This window comes from Bos mutus, chromosome 5, assembly GCF_027580195.1.
Source record: "Bos mutus isolate GX-2022 chromosome 5, NWIPB_WYAK_1.1, whole genome shotgun sequence".
In the NCBI taxonomy this organism is placed as follows: Eukaryota; Metazoa; Chordata; class Mammalia; order Artiodactyla; family Bovidae; genus Bos; species Bos mutus.
This window is the reverse complement of record NC_091621.1, coordinates 83,064,154-83,083,614: the sequence shown is the minus strand read 5'-3', so window position 1 is coordinate 83,083,614 and position 19,461 is coordinate 83,064,154. Positions and strand designations below refer to the sequence as shown.

Here is a 19,461-nt window from a genome sequence, read left to right as displayed (position 1 = left end):
ACAGAAAATATTAGGGCTTTCCCCAGTTGTCTCTTCTAATTTTTCACAAAAGATACTTTCCCAAAATATGTGTTAATGTACAACATTTTCCCAAGATTTCTTTTGAGTTCTATGCATTATGGAGGAGGAGAAAGGCAAACATTAACAATTAAAATAGGGTTGAATATATACAAAGCCCCCCAAGCTATGCTTCAAGTTAATAATGGCAAACATGTGACACTTCTGTGGTCATGACGCACTAAACTTGGCCTTAGTCTTATTTATTTTTTTTCTTTTCTTTAATAGAGTGCTACAGGAGCTCTCTACTAATGTGTTCACTTAATGTGCCATGGCACCTACTATTCCATTCTTGCCTCAAAGAGTTAAGGATGGACTACTGACTTCAAGCAAAAAAAAAAAAAAAAAAATGAGGCTTTCTTCCAGGGTACAGGAAAATATTCAGATCCAATCATGCACACTTATAATTCACACTTCCTTATACACTGAATATTGAATTCTTGTGTTCCATTTATCTGCTCTGCTTTTACTCTCTCCTTCATCCTTCTCCATTTGCACTTGGCCACTACGGTTCCTACTATGGCTTCATGTTTTGGAATTCCTTGAAGGAGCTGCTGTGAATGTTCCTGGTGTTCATGTTCACAGAACTATGCCAATAAGATGTTCATGGACTTGCTCAGGCCCCCATGATTCTACCACCTTGTTCAAAGGAATGAACCTGGGCTGTAGGTGTAGTTTGGACATAAGGCATATGCATATTGGACCATAAGTTCTATGCAGTTCAAGGGAAGGAATGATGTCTACCAACTAGATGGCAATTGCTGTGAGTCTGTGGAAGGAGTTGTAAAAGAGGGCGTGAAGAAAAAGGAAGCTATGCTACACTCGGACAAAAATGTACTGTGTTCTAAGGGTCATGTACCAATAATACTACTGTTGCCTCACCCTAACATCACTGATAATGAAGGATAAATAGGTAATGAAATGTTAGGTAAAGTAAAATACCTTGTATGAATGAGTAGGTAAGAACTATGGTTTAAAAAAGTTCTCAGGAAAGAAATACGATGTTGTAAATGTGTTGACAAAAATCTTCTTGGTTGTTATGTGAACACAGAGGTAGGACACTCCAACACTTCTTAGAGTGAAAAGAGGGAAGCGGGTAAGAGAGAAATTCATGGAAGAGGGTTCCATGGATCCTAAAAGGTGAATAACAATGACAGAAACTAAGCCAAGAGTGGGTAACAGACAGTTAAGGGAAGATGGTAGACACATTGCAGGCAGTGAACAGAATTCATAAATGTACAAAAGGTCAAAGCAGGACAGTGCCCGTCAGAGACTACAACTTTTGAAGCTGCTGGAGCTTGACATCAGGGAGTGGCAAGGGAAACAATGGGAGGAGGCTGTGCTTCAGAACTTGCCTGTAATTCTCTAGGCAGTGCTGAGTTACTGAAGAGTTTAAGAAGGAGAGCGCTGGGTTCAGATTCATGTTTTAGAAGGATCATGCTTGTGGATTTTGGATTAGAGAATAACAACTAGGGCAGACACAGGGGGGACTTGTAAGGACAGGCTTGAGGAACATAGGAGAGAAGAGTTGACAGGATCTATGGTGGACAGAATATGAGTACTGAGAGAGAGACAAGACAAGTGCAACAACTAGCTGTATGTGAATGCATGAACAGTCATAAATAATTCAGGGAGTGAAAGCAATTCTCAGAGGATAGTGAACTCAATTTGGGATGTGTTGTTTTGGAAGCTGTCTATGAATACCTCTTGATGAGGGTGAAATAGGAGAGTAAAAAAGCTGCCTTGCAAGTCAACATTAAAAAAAACTAATGGCACCTGGTCCTATCACCTCATGGAAAATATAAGGGGAAAAAGTGGAAGCAGTGACAGATTTTATTTTCTTGGGCTCCAAAATAACTGTGGACAGTGACTGCAGCCATGAAATTAAAAGATGCTTGTTCCTTGGAAGAAAAGCTATGACCAACCTAGACAGTGTATTAAAAAGCAGAGAAATCACTTTGCTGATGAAGGTCTATCTAGTTAAAGCTATCATTTTTCCAGGAGTCATGTATGGATATGAGAGGTGGACTATAAAGAAGGCTGAGTGCCAAAGAACTGATGCTTTTGAACTGTGATGCTGGAGAAGACTCTTGAGAGTCCCTTGGACTGCAAGGAGATCCAATCAGTCCATCCTAAAGGAAATCAGTCTTGAATATTCTTTGGAAGGACTGATGCTGAAGCTGAAATGCCAATACTTTGGCCATCTGATATGAAGAACTGACTCACTGGAAAAGATCCTGATGTTGGGAAAGATTGAAGGCAGGAAGACAAGGGGGTGGCAGAGAGTGAGATGGTTAAATGGCATCATTGACTCAATGGACATGAATCTGAACAAACTTTGGGAGATAGAGAAGGACAGAGAAGCCTGGAGTGCTGCAGTCCATGGGACCACAAAGAGTCAGACATAACTGAGTGACTAACACTTTCTTTTCCTGTGGTGTAAAAGAGTGTGAACTAAAGATTCACACTTAGGCATGAACCTGCAAGATACTGTAAATCAAACCTTAGGAACAAATGAGACTCAGCAATTCCATTGCTTGGTATACAGCCCAGATAAATGAAAACATAGGTTCACACACAAACTTGTACATGAATGTTCAGAGCAGCTATGTTCTTCATAGCCAAAAGGAAACAATCTAAATGCATATCAACTATGCATTTAGAGTGGTATATCTCTATACCACTCTAAATCACTCATGCATATGAGTGGTATATCTATACTGTGGGTGGGGCTTCCCTGATGGCTCAGTAGGTTAAGAATCTGCCTGCAATGCAGGAGACACAGGAGATGTTGGTTCGATCCCTGAGTCAAGCAGCAACTTACTCCACTGTTCTTGCCTGGGAAATCCCATTGACAGAGAAGCCTGGTGGGTTATAGTTCAAAGGGTAGCAAAGAGTCAGAGGCGACTGAGTGACTAAGCACGTTTCTACATTGTAATACTATTCAACAATAAAAAAATAAGTGAATACTGATATATGATACAACGTGGATGAATTTTGAAACATTATGCTAAAGGAAAGAATCCAGCCACAACAGAACACATACTACATGATTCCATTTACATGAAATGTACAGAGTAGGTGACTCTATAGAGACAGAAAGTATGTTAGTAGTTGCTTAGATTTGGGGACTGGAAAGCAATAGCTAAAAAGTATGAGATTTCTTCATAAAAATGAAAATGCTCTAAAGCTGGCGTTGGTTGAGATTAGTTGTACGTATCTGTGAAAATACTAGAAAACATTGAATTGTATACTTTAAATGGGAGGATTGTATGGTATGTGACATATGTCTCCATAAAGCTTTAGAGAAATTCTCTCAAGGAGAATATACATACTGAGAATAGCAACGGGCAGCAGACAGAACCTGTGGGAACTGTCAACAGAGGGGACAAGCAAAAGTAAAGGAGTGGGAGAAGAAAACAGAAAAAGGATAACCATAGGGAGTGTAAAGAGAAACCTAAGAGAGCAATATCAGCAAAGTCAGAGAAGAGTGTTCTGTAGTGGGGAAGTTGCTGTTGAGTCACTAAGTCCTGTTGGTCTTCTTTGTGACCCCATGGACTATAGCCAGCCAGGCTCCTCTGTCCATGGGGATTCTCCAGGCAGGAATACTGCAGTGGGTTGCCACTTCCTCCTCCAGACCCAGGGATGGAACCCACATCTCCTGCATCTCCTGCAGTGGCAGGCAAATTGTTCACCACTGAACTCCTTCAGAAAGCCGGTAATAGGGAAGAGATAGTGCCAAAAACTGCACAGAGAGGACTAGAATGAAGAGGTATGAAAACCAGTACTGGGTTTGGCAACTAGAAATTAGGAGGTTATCTGACAGCAGTGTGGTGAGGACAAATAAACCAGAATATAGTGTATTTAGAATGAATGGTGGGGGGAGACTTCTCCGTCAGTCCAGTGGTTAAGACCTCGCCTTCCAATCAGGGAGTGTGGGTTCAATCCCTGGTTGGGGAACAAAGATCCAACCTACTTTGTGGACAAAAGAACATAACATGAAACAAGCAATATCGTAACAAATTCAATAAAGACTTTTAAAATTGTTCACGTGAAAAAAAAAGAAAAACCTTAAAAAAATTGAATGAATGGGAAACTAAGTAGAGAAATATAAACTAGAACAAGAGCAACATTAACTAAAACAACTCTGCTCTTAGTGAGTAAATTATGAGTCACTAGAAGAGTCGGACAGGACTGAGTGACTTCACTTTCACTTTTCACTTTCCTGCATTGGAGAAGGAAATGGCAACCCACTCCAGTGTTCTTGCCTGGAGAATCCCAGGAACGGGGGAGCCTTGTGGGCTGCCGTCTATGGGGTCGCACAGAGCCGGACACGACTGAAACGACGTAACAGCAACAGCAGCATACTGGACTGTATACAGGGAGAGGGAAGAAGTTGAGGGAGACACATGTTGATCGGATCATATAATAATTTGTCTCCATGTCTGAATTCATATCTGTGCGTGCATGCTAAGTTGCTTCAGTCATGTCTGACTCTGCAACCCTATGTGGCCTGTAGCCCTCCAGGCTTCTCTATCTGTGAGATTCTCCAGGCAAGAACACTGGAGTGGGTTGCCACATCCTCCTCCAGGGAATCTTCCTGAGCCAGAGAATGAACCTGCGTCACTTACATCTCCTGCATTGGCAGGAGAAATCCTTACTACTAGTGCCACTTGGGACGCTCAGAACTCAGATCTACTTCACTCTATTCACTGCTTCCAGTCTGCAGTATAGTGTGAAAAAAAGAAGGCTGACTGGAAGGAATTAAGTTCTGTAACATATTATAACCTGCATCATACCATAATTGTCATCTTTTAATAACATAGACAATCAGCAAAGCACAGACCAGAAAGAAATTGAACAGGCATAGTACAATCCTCTCACTGTATGGAGGTGGAAAGTGACTTGTTCAGTCATAACGTTTATTGTTAAAGAGCTAAGGCTAGACTTTGAATCTCCTGACTCTGAGCCTCATGTCTTTCCCTGTGACTCACACTGACTCCTTAACACAAACACTGGTTGCAGAGCTTGCTTTTAATTTCCTCACCATCTCATAATCCTTAGGTTGAAAATTCTGCTCTAAATTTAGCTGTGTGTAATTAGAATGAGACTAGTTATTAAGGCTTTTAACTTTATTACCTTAATACCTCTTACTTTATTTTGTATATTTCATCATCAATTGAAAAAATTCTGAGATGTTTCCATCTATGTCTATACCATGTGAAATTATTTTGCAAGAGCAGATAATTGAACATTTTTTCATCCTGTTGGATGATTTCCATATCTTTTCTCCTTTTCTTGTAAGATAAATTTTGTCACAGGGGCTTCCCAGATGGCTAAGAGGTTAAAAAAAAAATCTACCTGCCAATGAAGGAGACACAAGTTTGATCCCTGGGTCAGGAAGAACCCCTGGAGAAGGAAACAGCAAGCCACTCCAGTATTCTTGCCTGGGAAATCCCATGGACAGAGGAGCCTGGCAGGCTACAGTTCATGCGGTCCCAAACAGTTGACTTAGTGACTGAACACGAGCATGAGGTAATTCTGTCCTGGCTGTAGGTCTCTACATGGAAATCTATGCTGCTGAATACTTGATACTGTTCTTCAGCTTACACTTCCAGGATGGGTGCTCCTAAAGCAGCTGATCCCCTCACTTGAGAGGAATCAAAGAAGGTCTCATCTGATAGTCTCCTTCACGTCTCCCGCCCTTCCTCACCCACTAAAGACCCTGATAATCATTAATTTATATCCATAAAGCTCTGGCAATGGGCAGACTTGGAAGATTTTTGTTAAGCTCAGGTGGTTTGGATCTGGCAAGAAAAAGTCTGCATTCATCTTCTTAAAGAAAGGTAGTTGTCCTGTTACAAGGAAACATCTGCTAATCACTACGTCATCATCTGTTGAGTGTCGAGGATGCTATGCCAAGATCCAACCTAATCAATCACTTCTTTGGCGTGTTTGTGTGCTTTATTTTTTGACAACATCTGGCTTTTATTTTTTATTTTGTATTGAGGTATATAGCCAATTAACAATGTTGTGATAGCTTCAGGTGGAGAGCAAAGGCACTCAGCCATACATATACATGTATTCATTTTCCCCCAAACTCCCCTCCCATCCAGGCTGCCACATAACACTGAGCAGAGTTCCCTGCACTACACAGTAGGGCCTTGTTGGTTATCCATTTTAAGCATAGAAGTGTGTGTGCATCCATCCCAAACTTCCTAACTATCCCATCCCCCATTCCCCACCCCAACCCCCACAGTCAGAAGTTCCTTCTCTGTGTGTCTCTCTTTTGTAACACTGATTTTTTATCACCCCATCCACGGATTAGAAGTGGATCTTCAGCTACTGTTTGGAGGGGGAAGTTCTTCCATCTTGCAAAGTGAAAGCCATGTTTTATTAGTGCTGCTTTTCTTTTCCATTTTTAATACTTACTTTTCATGTTGCTAAACTTTGTCCCTCATATCCTTTACCCCAAACCGGAAATTCTACAAACCTAGAGACTCTACTAATTTCCTCCAGCATAGTGATTCTCACTTGAGGGCAGTTTTATCCCTAGAGACCATATGACAATATGTGGAAACATTTTTGGTTATCAGAACTGGGAAGGTACTACTGGTACTTAGTGGGTAAATCCCAAAACACTGTTAAATAATCCTACAGTGCACAGGGCACCCTCCACAACAAAGACTCATCCCATCCAACATGTCAATAGTGAGAGGTTGAAAAATCCTGTGCTATGGCGCACGGCCCAGTTTTTCCCACGCAGATGCATAGTCTGTATTCCCTGCATTTGCATGTATGGGAGCGGTTAGGCTTCAGGTATCTGATGAACCTGATCACTTACCAGCATGAAAAAAAAGTGAGGAAAATGAAAAAAAAAACAAAAATCCTCTGAGCAGAAAGGATGAAAGCCCAAAATCATTAATCACCTTTCATTCATGATTACAAATCACAGAAAGGAGAGAGCCTTCAAGGAAAAAGGAAGGATTTGGTTTGCTGTTTCTCCCCCTACTATTCAGCTTAATGGCTAGTTATTTAGGAAACACATAACAAAAGAGATTTTAAGGCAATATGACATAATGAAGAGGTAGGTGTGAATAAGGTACCAAGTTAATAATATATACTAATGACTGTTTTTAGACAATGGAAAGAAAAATGAATGTGTATAATGAGTAGAGTCCTGGCAACAGTCCATTCCTTTCCTTCCTGATTGTGTTGGATGGAGAATGGCTTGAAATTGCTATTATATAAACTGGGAGAAAAGTGCTTTGAGAACACTGAATGCAAAATAAAAGCAATAGAGGTTTTACAGATCCCAGCAGGCCGGAGAAAGAGAAGACTATTAAAATGTGTGATCCTGGAAGAAAATTGTTTCTGTAATTGACAACAAGCTATTTATCAAGTAATCCTTGCTGTGTGTACTTTAATCTCATAGCCTGACACTTACCTGCAGGGTCACTGGGGATGGCTGACTTACATCCCACACTCCTGGAGCAATCATTTCCATGGGAGGCTCACTTTGTAATGTCATGCTGAATAGTGCAGACCCGAGAATGGATCTGCTGCAAAAGACAACACATATGGACAGATAAAAGTCATTTCAAGAGGGAAGGTACTATCATTTATAAATTAAAAAAAAAAAAACCACCACAATTAGCTATTTCAGTAGCTTCACTCAGTAGTTAAAAGAGAAATAGGATATTCCACAAGTCTAGATACTGATGAATGGTTCGTTTCTAATTATACCACATGCACGGTATACCTACATTATTTTCCACAAGAGAAAACTGTTTCCACAATGGTTTCTAACAGGTAGGATTTACTCTTAATTTCCAACAATGCTGATTACAAGATGGGACTAAGAATCTCAAGTTTATATTCTTGGAGTTATGACTGCCTTAAATTAATAAAGATGTTAATAACTCTTAAGAATATTTTTTTGCTTCATAGGGTGACTAAATTCCTTGGGCATCTTTAAAGATATGAGCTCTAAATTTACAGAAAGAAAAGATTTAAATTAGCATATGATTTGCAGATCAAAGTAGTTGTGGGACTTCATGGAGGAAGTGGTTCTTTATGCATAAGTAGAAAGATTATTCATATTCTGAATATTTAAACCTATGTTGTAAATTACCATAGTAAATGAGAGTGAATACAGGAAAGACTTTAGACAGGAAGAATTCATGGATAATTTTAACAGCTTCAATAACATCCAAATTCACAGAGGCTTATAGGAATTAAAAAACAAGCTATACCTGGCTTGTATATATGAATAAGATTATTGATTAAAATGTTCTACTGATCTGAAAACAGTCTTTGATTAACATAAAATTAAAACTGTAGAACTTAAAGTCAACAAGATTAAAGTTTATATAGAATTTTAATTCATTAAGCAAGTCTTTGGAAAATAATATAGAATTCTACCTTGCCATTTAATGGACAAATATGCAAAGTAAGAGGAAAAAAATCCAAATAAAGTTTTCTAAACCCTTAGCTCCTTGAGGCTTGGCTTCTTTAGCTTTCATATCAAAAGATACTATTAGAAAGTATACAAGGAAGTATAATTTTAAGCATTATTGTGCAGATATTTTTATATAACCCAAGAATATTGTTTTAGCAGGATGAATTTCGAGTCATTTTTATCCTTTTCTTCTATCCTCACCTCATCTGGAAGAACTTGAGTTTTTGTTTGTTTGTTTGTTTGTTTTTTGGCGTAACAATACCAGGGACCAGTATTAGCCAATACCAGCATTAGCAAAAGTAGTGTCAAAGTGTTAGCTGCTCAGTCGCATCTGACTGTATGTGACCCCATGGATTGTAGCCCACAAGGCTCCTCTGTCCATGGAATTCTCCAGGCATGGATAGCCATTCCTTTCTCCAGGGGATCTTCCTGACCCAAAGATGGAACCTGGGTCTCCAGAATTGCAGGCAGATTCTTTACTGTCTGAGTGACCAGGGAAGCCCACAGTATATTAGCAAGCTAGAAGTTTAACTTTTAGTTTAACTTTTAACTTTAACTTAATGGAGATAAAGATTTGAAACTTATTACTGTGATTTTCTCTTTTACCTTTCAGAGTATATAATCTTGCCCCAAATGGTCTGAAGCATCCATCTTCCTGGGGAAAGTTTTGGATTAGTTTCAGCCAGAATGCAAAAGAAGAGGGCTATAACTGAGCTTGGAGGGCTCAGATGTTAATGTCCTCCATAGTATTTACAGAAAATACGCTTATCCATGGTAGAGTAAACAGGAGTGTAGGAAGGTGGATGTGGCATACTGCAAGGAGAATGTGGCAAAAGAAAAAGCTACTACTTCCTGGCAATTTGAGTTGGTGGGAAGCAAGACAGAGAAAGAGGGGACAGTGCGATCATGGTATCCCAAGTTCCCCTCTTCTGCCCATAGGAAGGCAGATGGGGAGGAGTGTTAAGTAAGTGAGCACAGCCTAATGCTGAAGGTGGAGGGGGCTCCATTTTATGCTCTGTGCTTCAGATCTGAGAAGAAAATCATTTCTTGAGCTGATCCTGTACAGACTTGAAGAGTGACCTTTAACATGGGGCCACATGATATACAGGCCAAAGGAACTCATGTTCAGCTTTATTGGGTTTTTGGTTTCTTTACAGAAGAGACAGAATCTAGACAGAGCTGAAGATGTCTGTGTGTGAGAATGTTTCTATAAAGGGAGTCAGGTGATGGGGACAAAGGGCTTCTACAATAAGGGCATCTGGTTAGACCATCTGAGCTGAGGTCAGCTTGGAGTCCTGTGTGGCTCTGTGGTGCCTGCGAGACCCCAGGACACCCTGGCAGTGTCAGTTAGCCCTAGCCAAGTTGGGAGAGTACCAATCACAGGCTACAATAGGTGGAACAACCAACCACCAGCTTAAAAATGCCTTTGATTTGGATATCGTACGTCACTAGGCCAAATAATCTGTTTCTTTTCTGATCCTTTGTATCCAGATTTCCCAGGTGATGCAGTGGTAAAGAATCCACCTGTCAATGCAGGAGATGACGGTTCTATCCCTGGGTCGGGAAGATCCCCTGGAGAAAGAAATGGCAATCCACTTCAGTATTCTTGCCTGGAGAATCCCACAGACAGAGGAGCCTGGCAGACTATAGTCCTTGGGATAGCAAAAGAGTTAGACAAAACTCAGTGACTAAACAACAACTGTCCTCTTGAAGACTTAGGGTTCATGTTGATGTATGGCAAAACCAATACAATATTGTAAAGTAAAAAAAAAAAATAAAAATAAAACACTTAGGGTGTCAGGAAGCTGAGCAATTGAGCATTTTATCCAAAGGAGGCTGCATAATTCTAAAAGGACTTATTTAGATGATCAAATTGGCTAATTTGTCCACCTCCTTAGTTACAGTGCAGGAGTTCATGAGGAAAAGTGTGATATATTAATTGCACTTTTTCTTCACATCTAAGTTGTGTAGTGAGCTATATTTATGGCCCTATTATTTATACATCTTGGCCATATTTCACTCTGAAAATCTGAGTGATCTAAGCTGATTTCTACAAATAATGAAGAGACTCAAGAATAACCGTGAGTTATCTGTCATTTGTCTCCTCGGATGGAGTCTGGATCAATACTCACCCTGGTTTTAACCCTGAGTTGTATGGGGCACAGTGAAGTAAGAACTCTTGATTCAAGAATATGTATGAAAGGATGTATCAAGGGATAGGGCATAGAGAGAATGAACTTCTAGTTGTCCAGTTAAGGTTAATATAATACATACTTTAAGACAATTCTGCGGGAAAGGATGTTTGACACCATTCTTTGGGTTCTCTGTTGGCAGGAAATCACCTAATTTGTATTCTGACAAGGGGCCTTTTTCAATATTGTAAGCATGACTGAAGGACTACATTTCCATAGATGTTTGTGAATAGAAAATATGAGGATGAGAAAGATGATCAGTGGAATCAAGGGGTTTAAAGAATGCATCTTAGTGTTGGTGGTATCAGAAAAAAGGATGAAAATGGAAAATTTTTTTAAATTTAATTTATTTTTTTAACTTTACAATATTGTGTTGGTTTTGCCATATATCAAAATGAATCCACCACAGGTGGAAATTTTTAACTTCCAAGTTGGTGGGATTCACCAGTAGGTTTTACATTACAATGCCATGCGAATGTTTATGAAGTCAGTTAAAATTAAGCAAACAAAACAAAAACATGATGAAAGCAAAACATACCAGAAACAGTTTCGTAATCGTGGAAAGAGCACCAGATTTATACCAGGACATCTGTATCCTATCTTCATTAGCAAGCCTTAATTTGCTTAATTTCTTCGAGTTTCTGACACAGAATCAGTAGTTAGTTTTATATTTGTCTTCATGTGGCTTTGTGTTTGGGGGAGTAGACTTTAGAAAGGTGATGTTCTGTGCTGTTCTTAGTCACTCAGTCATGTCTGAGTGACTGACTCTACTACCCCATGGACTGTAGCCCACCAGGCTCCTCTGTCCATGGGGATTCTCCAAGCAAGAATATTGGAGTGAGTTGCCATGCCCTCCCATATGGGATCTTCCCAACCCAGGAATTGAACTCAGGTCTCCTGCATTGCAGGGGGATTCTTTACCATCTGGGCCACCAGGGAAGCAGAAAGGTGTTGAGGAGATGGCAAATTGTTGTTCAGTTGTTAAGTTATGTCCGGCTCTTTGTTACCCCATGTGCTGTGGCCTGCCAGGTTCCTCTATCCATAGGATTTCCCAGGCAAGAGTACTGAAGTGGGTTGCCATTTCCACCTCCAGAGGATCTTCCTGAACCAGGGATCAAATCCTTGTCTCCTGCATCGGCAGGTGGATTCTTTACCACTGAGCCACCAGGGAAGCCCTGGCAAATAGATAGGAATCTAGAATTTCAGATGCCACCCTGCCTACCCCACCAACATGTATATGGACTGTTCACTGATCTTATATGTGGAGATTTTGAATAATATGTCATTAGCAAAGGACTATGCTGATAAATAACATTTTTTTAATGGCCAATTGTCTTTTATTATTAGAAACGAATCGCCAGTCCAGGTTCGATGCAGGATAAATAACATTTCTATCCTTAGTTCAGTTGCTCAGTTGTTTCTGACTCTGTGACCCCATGCACTGCAACACGCCAGGCTTCCATATCCACCACCTACTCCTGAAGCTTACTAAAACTCATGTTCATAGAGTCGGTGCTGCCATCCAACCATCTCGTCCTCTGTTGTCCCCTTCTCCTCCTGCCTTCAATCATTCCCGGCATCAGGGTTTTTTCCAATTAGCTAGTTCTTCGCATCAGGTGGCCAAAGTATTGGCATTTCAGCTTCAGCATCAGTCCTTCCAATGAATATTCAGAACTGAATTCCTTTAGGATGGACAGTTTGGATCTCCTTGCAGTCCAAGGGATTCTTCAGAGTCTTCTCCAATACCACAGTTCAAAAGCATCTATTCTTCAGTGCTCAGCTTTCTTTATAGCCCAACTCTCACATCCATACATGACTACTGGAAAAACCATAGCTTTGACTAGACGGACCTTTGTTGGCAAAGTAATGTCTCTGCTTTTTAATATGCTGCCTAGGTTTGTCATAGCTTTCCTTCCAAGGAACAAGCATCTTTTAATTTCATGGCTGCAGTCACCATCTGCTGTGATTTTGGAGCCCCAATAATTAAAGTCTCACTATTTCCATTGTTTCCCCATCTATTTGCCATGAAGTGATGGGACCAGATGCCATGATCTTAGCTTTATGAATGTTGAGTTTTAAGCCAATTTTTCACTCTCCTCTTTCACCTTCATCAAGAGGCTCTTTGCCATATGGGTGGCTCTTTGCCATTATGGTTCTTGCCATAAAGTTGATGTCATCTGCATATCTGAGGTTATTGATATTTCTCCTGGCAATCTTGATTTCAACTTGGGCTTCATCCAACCCAGCTTTTCTCATGATGTACTCTGAATATATGTTAAATAAGCAGGGTGACAATATACACCCTTGATGTACTCCTTTCCCTATTTGGATCCAGTCTTTGTTCTGTGTCCAGTTTGAACTGTTGTTTATTGACCTGCATACAGATTTCTCAGGAGGCAGGTAAGATGGTCTGGTATTCCCATCTCTTGAATTTTCCACGGTTTGTTGTGATCTACACAGTCAAAGGCTTTGGCATAGTCAATAAGGCAGACATAGATGTTTTTTCTGGAACTCTCTTGCTTTTTTGATGATCCAACAGATGTTGGCAATTTGATCTCTGGTTCCTCTGCCTTTTTTAAATCCAGCTTGAACATCTGGAAGTTCTCCGTTCACGTACTGTTGAAGCCTGGCTTGGAGAATTTTAAGCATTATTTTGCTAGCGTGTGAGATGAGTGCAACTGTGCAGTAGTTTGAGCATTCTTTGGCATTACCTTTCTTTGGGATTAGAATGAAAACTGACCTTTTCCAGTCCTGTGGCCACTGCTGAGTTTTCCAAATTAGCCTGCATATTGAGTGTAGCACTTTCACAGCATCATCTTTCAGGGTTTATAATAGCTCAACTGGAATTCTATCACCTCCACTAGCTTTGTTTGTAGTGATGCTTCCTAAGGCCCACTTTATTGGCATTCCAGGATGTCTGGCTCTAGGTGAGTGATCACACCATCATGGTTATCTGGGTCATGAAGATCTTTTTCATACAGTTCTTCTGTGTATTGTTGCCACCTCTTTTCAGTATCTTCTGTTTCTACTAGGTCCATACCATTTTTGCTCCTTTACCTGTTAGGTTCATCCCATTTCTATCCTTAAAGATGAATAAGGTCTGAGGACATAAAGTATAACATAAAGACTATAGTTGATAACATTGAATTCTATAATTGAAATTTTAAGAGTGTCAAACTTAAATGTTCTCACCCAAAAAAGTAAAAAAAGGTAAATATGTAAGGTGATGGCCTTGTTAATTAACAAGATAGCAGGACTCTTTTTACAATGTATATCAGGCATCCCAATGTCACTTTAAATATCGTACAATTTTATTTGTCAATTAGGCCTCGTAAAGCTGAAAAAACACTGTTACATGCTTACCATTAAGAAAATAAAAAAAAAAAGAAACTTAAAAAAAAAAAAAAGAAACTTAAATTTCAATATTATACAAATTCCTATCCCGGGAAAAACGAAATGAAAATCTGTAGCACCAGAACAGATGGGCTAGTTGACCCTCTCTGTCCCCCTGTTTCCTCAGAGAATTTAAAAAAAATGGTCAGAATAAATTAATTACTCCCATTTTAAGTACAGGAGTCTATGGTTTGACATTCTGGAACCAGCACTTTCAGAAGATCTGATCTTATAAAACTCTTTGAGACTCTGACTCTCATAGATCTAACAGGTTTCGTGGCCAGGAAGAGAAACAGGATCCCCTCCTGTGCTGGTGAGGTTTCCACAGCTCATTCATGAAGCAGGGTGTGGTATCTAATGGCAGGAAGGGAGGCGACTTGAAGTAGGAAGATGTGTGGAGAGAAGGCAACTCTCCATTCTGGTTCTTGTTCTATTCCCAGGTAGCCCAGTAACCTCTAGCCAGTCCCTTAACCTTCCTTCATCATAAAGGTCTTCATATATTAATAAGATATTTGAATTGAATCCTGAGAGTCTTTCTCCTACAGGATGGAAGAACGATAAGGCATTTTTATCCACAACTTGTTTTTATTATTTGATTTTAAGGATATATCTGAAATGACAATACCTAGTGTGGTCAGGGTTGGCCACTCAGAGAACAATCTCAGGAATAAAATTGTATTATGATTTACTTAGGATTCTTTTTAAATTCTACAAAAGAGATTCTCATTTTCCTGGATTTTAACTCATCTCAGGAACTCTGGAAATACTGATGCCTGGGCTTCTCCACAGACCAATTAAATTAGAATCTTTGGGAGCACTTGGGTTTTGGGTTTAGTTTTAAATCTCCCCAGGAGATTCTATTGTTCAACCAGGGTTGAGCATCTCTGCATTGAAGGAGTTTACTGCAGTTTAGAAATGCTAAGTAAGGACTACACTATTTGTTTTGAATTTAAGTAGGAAAGGTAGCTCATAGAAATGACTGAGGTGAGAATAACCCTGTCTTACTGCAGTGGAGGCATTGTGAATACAGATGTGGTATAAGCCCTGTCTGCAAAGGAGAGGATAATAAAACTTCTGTGGGCAACATTTTACCTTTGTTCTTGAAACATATCTTTTTAATAGGATTGAAAGTGAGTTTGTGTGCTTGAAAATGTTGAACTTTATTTTTATTTGTACACACTCTTGATGCAGCCACAACCAATACATATAAGTTTAACCTTGGTTGGTTCTTCTGAAACCCATCTCTGGAAACCACAAAGAGACAGAAAGCCTTTAAGTCTGCATATTTTCAGGTTGTGTGTATCTTGGAAAAAAATAAAGACATAAATGCTCATTACAGCTCCACACGACTAGGTATGAGCAATTTGAACTGAAATAAATGACATAAATGATACCAAATGTTTATGGGCAGGGGTCATTCTGTGAAAGGAAATGAGATTAAGTGACTTATTTGATGTGATCTTGAAATACCTGCATTACATAAATTGGGTTAGAATCTCTGTAACTCAAAGCAATGAACACAGTGGGAGTTATTACATCTCCCCAAATGGCCACGTGATGGATTTCTGATGTCTTAAAAAGATCTAAATTTCTTTACGTTGTTTAGCCCAGGACAGAGCAGATTTTCTGATTTTCATAAGAAATGATCTTTCGGAAACACTTTCACAAATGCTTATTGAAATCCTCTTTGAAGTAAGCTGTGTTTCTGTGATGTCTCAGCATCCACAATTTTGCCATTTACCCTTAGGAAAAGCACTTAGTATCAGTCCCAGATGGCATTCCTTAAAGATACCCATTGTCTCTAATCACTTGCATCTTAAATGTCTACCAAAGGTTAAGTGACAGATGACAAAACAACACGAAGGCAGTATTTTGCTATCACAATAAGCATGTAGAAAAAAGCCTTGAAGATTAGTTTGAAAGACAAAAAATATTCCAGACCTTTAATATATTTAACAAGTTTTTGATTACCTGTTATGTACAAAATAGTGTGTTAGAGGTAATAAAATGGATTTTTGTTTTCAGTGAATAGCTACAAATGTATTCTACAAACATTTTAGATCTTACAAATACTGCAGATGAAACTTTAAAGAAACTCACTCAAGAGAAGGAAAGGCACCTGTGCAGCTGCTCCCAGTGAGAAAGTAATGAAAGTTCTTAGCCCACAAATCAGATTTTTGAAATATCTGCTAACAGCAGTTGGTATTCCCGTTAGGGTTGAACTATTTCTTATAGACTTTTGAGATCTTATTTCATTCTAAATCTCCTATAGAGATTGATTTTCTTCTAATTCAATTTAATAAACAAACCTGTACTGATTGCCTATTTATAAGAGGTACCATGTTAGATGACAGAAATTACCAAGAAAATACATTCCCTCTGCTCACACATGTGGAAACTGGCTATAACATGAAAACAAATAAAAGAGCAACACATATACACATACAAACATGCACACCATGTCATAATTAATCCAATAGAAATGATTTTTAAAATGTATTCCAGGGGGCTTTCCTGTAGACCTAGTGGTTAAGACTTGTGCTTCTACTGCAAGGGGCATGAGTTAGATCCCTGGTTGGGGAACTAAGATCCCACATGCTACAAGGTATGGCCAAAAGCAAAACAAACAAGCAAACAAAACCAAAATATGTATCACAGTTGCTTTGATGATATTTTATTTATACTGACTAAAAGTGGGAACTAAAACCTGATGAAGAATTTTGTTAACATTTTCATATTACCAAATCTTTCTAAAAGAGCGGAGGCAGAAACACGCTATAATATTAAAATAACAACACAAGTTCTAATTCTTCAAAAGTCCTTTTTTTTTTAACAGTTTGATTCTAAAGCAAGTTTCGTCAAAGGAAAGTAACTAAGATGTTTTAAAATATTTTTCTTTAATAACACAGAAAATCACATTACTGACTTTCTCAAATATTCTAAGTATTAATAATTCCAAATCCTTATGGTTAAATTGACAGCTACTTTTTCAGTGGCAACCAGTTCTGACAGAACTCCTATTTGGCTTACTTTTCTGAAAATATTGTCTTAAAGTTGACATATTTTTTCTTGGCAATAAAAGGTCAGTAAACCAATTACATTGAATAATTTTACTTCAGTCAGAATTTCAAGACTTACATTGTTGCTAAATGACAGTACTGATCTAAATCATTTTGCATTAGTAATTCCAGAGAAACTGGCTGGTCAGAGAAGGAAAAGAAATTGATATTAGTCATGGTGATACCTTTTCATGGTAAATGATCCAGTTGACAAGCTGAGCATGAAGCTTGTTTCTAAAGCCATTTCTACATTTTGCTTTTCAGTCCTGCTTTCAACTGTCATGATTTATATTGAGGTAGCTGGCACCCCACTCCAGTACTCTTGCCTGGAAAATCCCATGGACGGAGGAGCCTGGTAGGCTGCAGTCCATGGGGTTGCTAAGAGTCTGACACGACTGAGCGACTTCACTTTCACTTTTCACTTTCATGCATTGGAGAAGGAAATGGCAACCCACTCCAGTGTTCTTGCCTGGAGAATCCCAGGGACAGGGGAGCCTGGTGGGCTGCCGTCTCTGGGGTCGCACAGAGTCGGACATGACTGAAGCGACTTAGCAGCAGCAGTAGCAGCTCAGTTTTAGAATAAAATGTCTTCTTGATTTTCTCATTAAGCCATATACTGAACATTATCTAGTTCCAAGGAGGTTTTATTGAGATGGAAGTTTTATTAATCACAAAAGATATACTTACTGTTTTGGAAACAGTGGAAAACAAGTCCAGGCCAATAAATCTGCATTGGTTGCATAGGTAATCCCAAACAATTTTATAGTGAGCATGGATTCCCTTGGAAGTGATTTTATTTCGAGAGGAAAATTGATCCTTAAAATAAAAGAAAAAATTAAGTTGGGCTTCCCTGGTAGCTCAGATGGTAAAAAAAAAAAAAAAAAAAAAAAAAAATTGCCTGTAATGCAGGAGACCCTGGTTTGATTCCTGGGTCGAGAATATTCTCTGGAGAAGGGAATGGCAATCCACCCAGTATTCTTGTCTAGAGATCTCCATGGACAGACCGTGGGGTCACAAAGAGTCAGATACCACTAAGCAACTAACACCTTCGCTTTATTGTGTGTCAAGCACTGTTAACCCTTGATCTCATTAATATTCCCAACAACTCTGGGACACTAGGGCCCAATTACTATGATGTTTTCATAAATATTGCCTTCTAATACAGTGCTGTGTGACACAAGTATTTTAACTATTTGAATTGAGGAATTATCTCAAGTTTTAATGTTTTATCTTGCAAATGCAGAAATATAGCAGAAGTACTAGAGTAATGAGATTGATTACTCTATGGTGATTGTTATGATTTTGATACATAAGCTTATTTTTTGAAAATTACAAAAACTTGAGCATCAAGAAAGAATGATTAACATTGTCTTAGGGAATGGGGGGAGGACAGGAAATAACTCATAATGGGTCTTAAACAGTAGTTTGGCTACAACAAGGTGAATAGCTGGAGAAGAATATTCCAAAAAGAAAAAAAGTGCACAGACAAGGGCATATACGCATGTTGCTGAGGAATGCTGAGTGGTGCATTGTAGCTAGAACAAGAAACGTAGTCAAGTTGGTCTTAACCTGGAAGTTATGAAGGATGCAATTAGAAAGATAGGCGGTTGTCAGAATATTTAAGAACTCTGTATGCCAGGCAAAGGAATTTGCGGTCTTTTTCCTAATGGCAAAAGGAAACGTTTAAATGAGAGAGCTAAAAGCATCGAGAGTTGTTTATAATTTTAAATGTGAACTATTCTGGGTGATGATGAGTTTCCAGGAAATTGGGGGCTGATTGCTGAGATGTAATAGACAATTCCTGGATGTGTCAAGGTGAAGAACATCAAACTCAGACCCTGGATGGATTGTAGATATGGGTAAAAAAAAAGTGGCTAAGGATAAGCACAAGGTTGTTAAAGGTGGAAAAAATTTGAATTTGGGCATCGAATCCATTAATCTATATAAGATTGCCTACAAGGTATAAAGATACTGTAAGACTGGGAGGAATACACCTGGGTGGTTGAAGAAGCTAAGAAGAAAGGGCTTTTGACAGGAAGTTGAGAGATCTGAGGTTCCTAATGGTGGACAGGAAGAAGGGTACCTTTCTTTCCTTTCAGGAGTCATCTTGGCTACATAGAAATGATACAAGAGTCTCAAGAGAAATACAGTGTTTAGGAGAGATAGATTTATGGGTGGCTAGGAAGCTTGTGTGGAGAAGGAAACAGCTACCCACTCCAGAATTCTTGTCTGGAGAATCCCATGGACAGAGGAGACTGGCAGGTTATAGTCCATTGGGTCCCAAAGAGTTGGACACGAC

At 39.2% G+C, this 19,461-nt stretch overlaps 1 protein-coding gene across 1 annotated transcript in view; it reads right to left on the bottom strand.

Moving 5' to 3' along the window:
• Positions 1 to 19,461, bottom strand: part of PIK3C2G (phosphatidylinositol-4-phosphate 3-kinase catalytic subunit type 2 gamma) — a 474,611-nt gene that overhangs the window by 327,766 nt on the left and 127,384 nt on the right. The window contains exons 13-14 of the mRNA XM_070370044.1: positions 17,850 to 17,978; positions 7,505 to 7,619 (exon numbers count right to left, since the gene is read on the bottom strand). Coding sequence (XP_070226145.1) covers positions 7,505 to 7,619; positions 17,850 to 17,978 — 244 coding nt within the window. The remainder of the gene's footprint in view (positions 1 to 7,504; positions 7,620 to 17,849; positions 17,979 to 19,461) is intronic.